Source organism: Toxorhynchites rutilus, chromosome 2 (assembly GCF_029784135.1).
Source record: "Toxorhynchites rutilus septentrionalis strain SRP chromosome 2, ASM2978413v1, whole genome shotgun sequence".
In the NCBI taxonomy this organism is placed as follows: Eukaryota; Metazoa; Arthropoda; class Insecta; order Diptera; family Culicidae; genus Toxorhynchites; species Toxorhynchites rutilus.
Genome location: NC_073745.1, coordinates 47195157 through 47199070, shown reverse-complemented (window position 1 = coordinate 47199070; position 3914 = coordinate 47195157). Strand labels below are relative to the sequence as shown.

Sequence of the window (3914 nt, the reverse complement as noted above, 5' to 3'; positions counted from 1 at the left end):
GTAATAAATGTTCGAGTTATAAGCATTCGGAATCTTTCATTTTTTCCTGTATGTTCTGTGTTTAGGTTTTCATTTTACCCCCCCATATACTCCGGTTAGACGTAGTCCCACGTCAAAACTTCGACCCTTTGGACATCATAAAGAAGTACCTTGAAGAGAAACCAAATAAGTTCTGGGAGGATCGAACGTTTAAGCTACGTGAGAGATGACGGAAGATTATGGAACAAAACGTTGCAGACATAATCGAACAAATGTATTACACCTATAAAAATGATGTTTTTGATTTTATTCTGAAAAACTAAAATTAAATAACGACGCCAATTCATCAATATAAAATTGCACATCAACTCATTAAACCTCGAATTAATTATCATCAGTTTACCATGGTTGCATCGAGTTGAATTATATTATCTGAATAGCTCCACTTGTATGAAATTGGGCCGGGAACGCAGGTTTACACAGCTGCCGTACAAAACCAAGGACATAACATATAAACAAACTTGAGATATTTGTCGCTGCGTGAAAATGCGCCGTTCTGCATCAGTAATAGAAATGATCGCGCTTAATACGCTCCTGCTGATAGTTATACTCCCAGCGATCGACGCCTGGTTCGAAGGGTGCGATCAACGATTCCAGTTGGCACCGAACGCAGACGTTCAGTTACAATCGCCCTTCTACCCAGGGCGCAAATACCCATCTGGAAGTTCCTGCCGGTATACGTTGACCGCCCCTTTGGGGTACAGTTTGAACGTCGTCTGCACGATCGCTATCGATACGCAACAGGGATCGGCGTGCTCAACGGAGTTGTTCTACATCTCCACGGAGGGACTGCCATCGCTGGTGGGAAGTGAATTTTTCTGTGGCACTGGAACATTGACGCGAGAGTCGTTGTTCAACAAGATGATGATCGCTTATACCTCGTCCAGTACCAACAGCGGGGGGTCCTTCAACTGCAGGGTGAAAACTCAACCGCAGAGCTGTGATTGTGGGTGGGAAAAGTGGCAGAAAATCGTTGGGGGAAACGAGGCTGGTATCAATGAGTACACCTCTATTGTTGGACTACAGGATAAATCTACGAGGATTGTATTTTGCTCTGGAGTTATAAGTTAAACAATAGCTTTCGGTGTTTCAGATATTTTATTCAGTTTTATAGTTAATTACAGATACATTATGACAGCAGCTCATTGCTTCGATTACAACCCGAGTCCAGGAAACCTTCAAGCTCTTGTAGGCGGTCACAACTATCGCATTGAGTTTGATACACCCTACTCCGAGCTGTACGACATCGAGCGCATCGTTAGACACGAAAAATACATCCAACGAACGTATGACAATGATATTGCCATTCTGCGGACAACCGTGAACATGGAATGGAACCGTGGCGTTGGTCCAGTGTGTTTACCTTTCAACTATTGGTACTATGATTTCAACAAGCTTCAGGTGGACATCGCCGGATGGGGCACAACCAGCTTCGGGGGTCCAAGTAGCACAACCCTGAAGCGCGCAACACTGGATGTAATTGCCAATAAGGAATGTAACGTGCAGTATGTGAATGTTAACAAGATTTGCGTCCACACACCTGGCAAAGACACCTGTCAGCTTGATTCCGGTGGACCGTTGTACCTGCGTGGAATGCAACGTATGTATACGATAGGAATTGTTAGCTACGGTGGGGCATGTGGCACTGGTAATCCATCGGTTAATACTAGAGTCAGTGCGTATTTGGATTGGATCCAGAACAATACCAGGGATGCCGCCTATTGTGTGAAATGAAATGTGTGAGGTACAGATTTGGTAAATGTATTGTATTTTGACTATACTGATGCGATACGTCGCTCACTATTGAAGCGAAGCTATCAAATATCTTTTTCACCGATAAAATATGATCTCAATATCTATTATATTTATGTCAATAAAAAATAAGAAATGAGGAGACTAATCAAAACAACAAATGCAGATGGTCTGTAAAACCAGATATTTTTTAGGATCTTGAATAGATGTCTGCCACTTTTCCCCTTCTCTCTTGGAGTTACGATTCGGATTTTTCTACCAGGATGTCCGCGCCTTATTTTTTAGCTAGTTGCACTGTTGTTTGCTGTACTCTCAACTTGTACCAGGCATCTCGGATCGAGAGGTTTTGAAAGTGCTGCAGATTCCGGAGCTTCCCTCGATTCAAGTTTCCTGCCAGTCGATAAATGTTCCCCGATTACTTCAATCACGTTCGTTACAGTTTTTTTATCCCATTTGTTTATTTTAGACTCATTAGCATTTTTAGCTGTAACAGAACCGAATTTTAATCGTGTACAGGTCACATGTTTATCATATTTACATTTGGCACATTACACAGTTGCCATTTTTCTACGTAAGAGTATTCCTTCTATATCATTGCATATGGTACATTTACACAGTAGCCATTTAGGCGTAAGAGTATTCCTTTTGTTCTTCCATAATCCAGTTAGACCACCGGACAGCGGAGACAGTTGATATGATCATTGTTGTGTTATTAATAGAACAGCAGCCCGATGTATCTTGCAGAGCAGAGCAGTTGTATGGATGAATCGATCTTCATTCGACCGTGGATCGATCGCCATCGTTGATGATTGTTGCTCGGACGTAATTATTCTGTAACAACACAAAGATGATCAATGAGGGCCCTGAGTTTTGAACTCACGATCGATCGCATACTAAGCGAACGTGCAACCAATGTGGCTACGAATACTTCTAGTTCGTTACAGTTGATTTCGTTAAATTTAACGATTTTGTTAATTCGGATTTCCGCGCTGCGCTAGTAAAACTTCCAAGCGTTGTTCGTCTTGCTTGGATGCCATTCCGATAACTGGAGCGAAAACGCCAGCATCAAAATTAAGGACTCATTCTACACGCACACACATACAAAATGAAGAGTGTTAGGTGTTTTGTAGATTCACACTAAAAAAATACGTCGTCTAAGCTTTTGACGTGGAACTACGTCTAACCGGAATATATGGGGGGTAAAACGAAAACCTAAACACAGAACATGCAGGAAAAAATGAAAGATTTCGAATGCTTATAACTCGAACATTTCTTACTGGATCGGAAGGATGTTTGCATCAACTGATAGGGAATATTTCGACGCATATATCGCAATTAATAAAATTTTGTTTTTTATTAGATAAACAATTGAGTAACTGTAAAATGTTAAGCGTTATCTAAACGCCCTAATTGCTTCGTTTTGATTGGCCCGATTTACGGTTTCCCCAACACAGCCATCAAAACCAGGCAGTCTCGGGGAAATCGGCATTGCAATTACATGGAAGTAGGGGGACTTTTGTTCTCACCGGAAAATATTCTCTAACACAGACTTCAAAACCATGCAGCGATGGAGAAATCGGCATTGCAAACACATGAAAGAAGGGGTAGCATTTATTCCCACCGAAATGTGTTCCCTAACACAGACTTGAAAACCATACAGCGTTGGAGAAATCGGCATTGCAAACACATGAAAGTAGGTGGAGCATTTGATCCCACCGAAATGTGTTCCCCAACAGAGATTTCAAAACTAAGGTGCCTGGAGGAAATCGACATTGCAAATTCATGCAAGTCGGGGGTATTTTTGTTCCGATTTTTGATGTGTTTCCCTAACACAGATTACAAAACCAAGGTTTCTGGGGAAATGGGCTTTGCGAATGAATGCAAACTGCGAGTACTTTTGTACTCGCTTGCCTTTGTGTAGACTAGAATATGTTTCCCTAACACGATCTTCTAAACTAAGGAACCTGGAAAAATCGTGCAGACGCTAGATGCGAATGAACTTTCAAGTTTCAAGCAAATTCGCTTCGAGAAGTACGTACACTTGAGAGATGCAAACTTCAGAGGGAAACACAAAATAAAATAGTCGTTCGATAATCCTTCCGTTCACAAATTCTGTCCTATGC

At 41.6% G+C, this 3914-nt stretch overlaps 1 protein-coding gene across 1 annotated transcript; it reads left to right on the top strand.

Moving 5' to 3' along the window:
- Positions 1-552: 552 nt before the first annotated feature.
- On the top strand, positions 553-1928 carry LOC129768274 (venom serine protease-like). The gene is made up of 2 exons (XM_055769798.1): positions 553-1105; positions 1154-1928. Exons 1-2 carry the CDS (start codon positions 553-555, stop codon positions 1771-1773), a joined length of 1173 nt encoding a protein of 390 aa, XP_055625773.1. The 3' UTR covers positions 1774-1928.
- The last annotated feature ends 1986 nt before the right edge of the window (positions 1929-3914 follow it).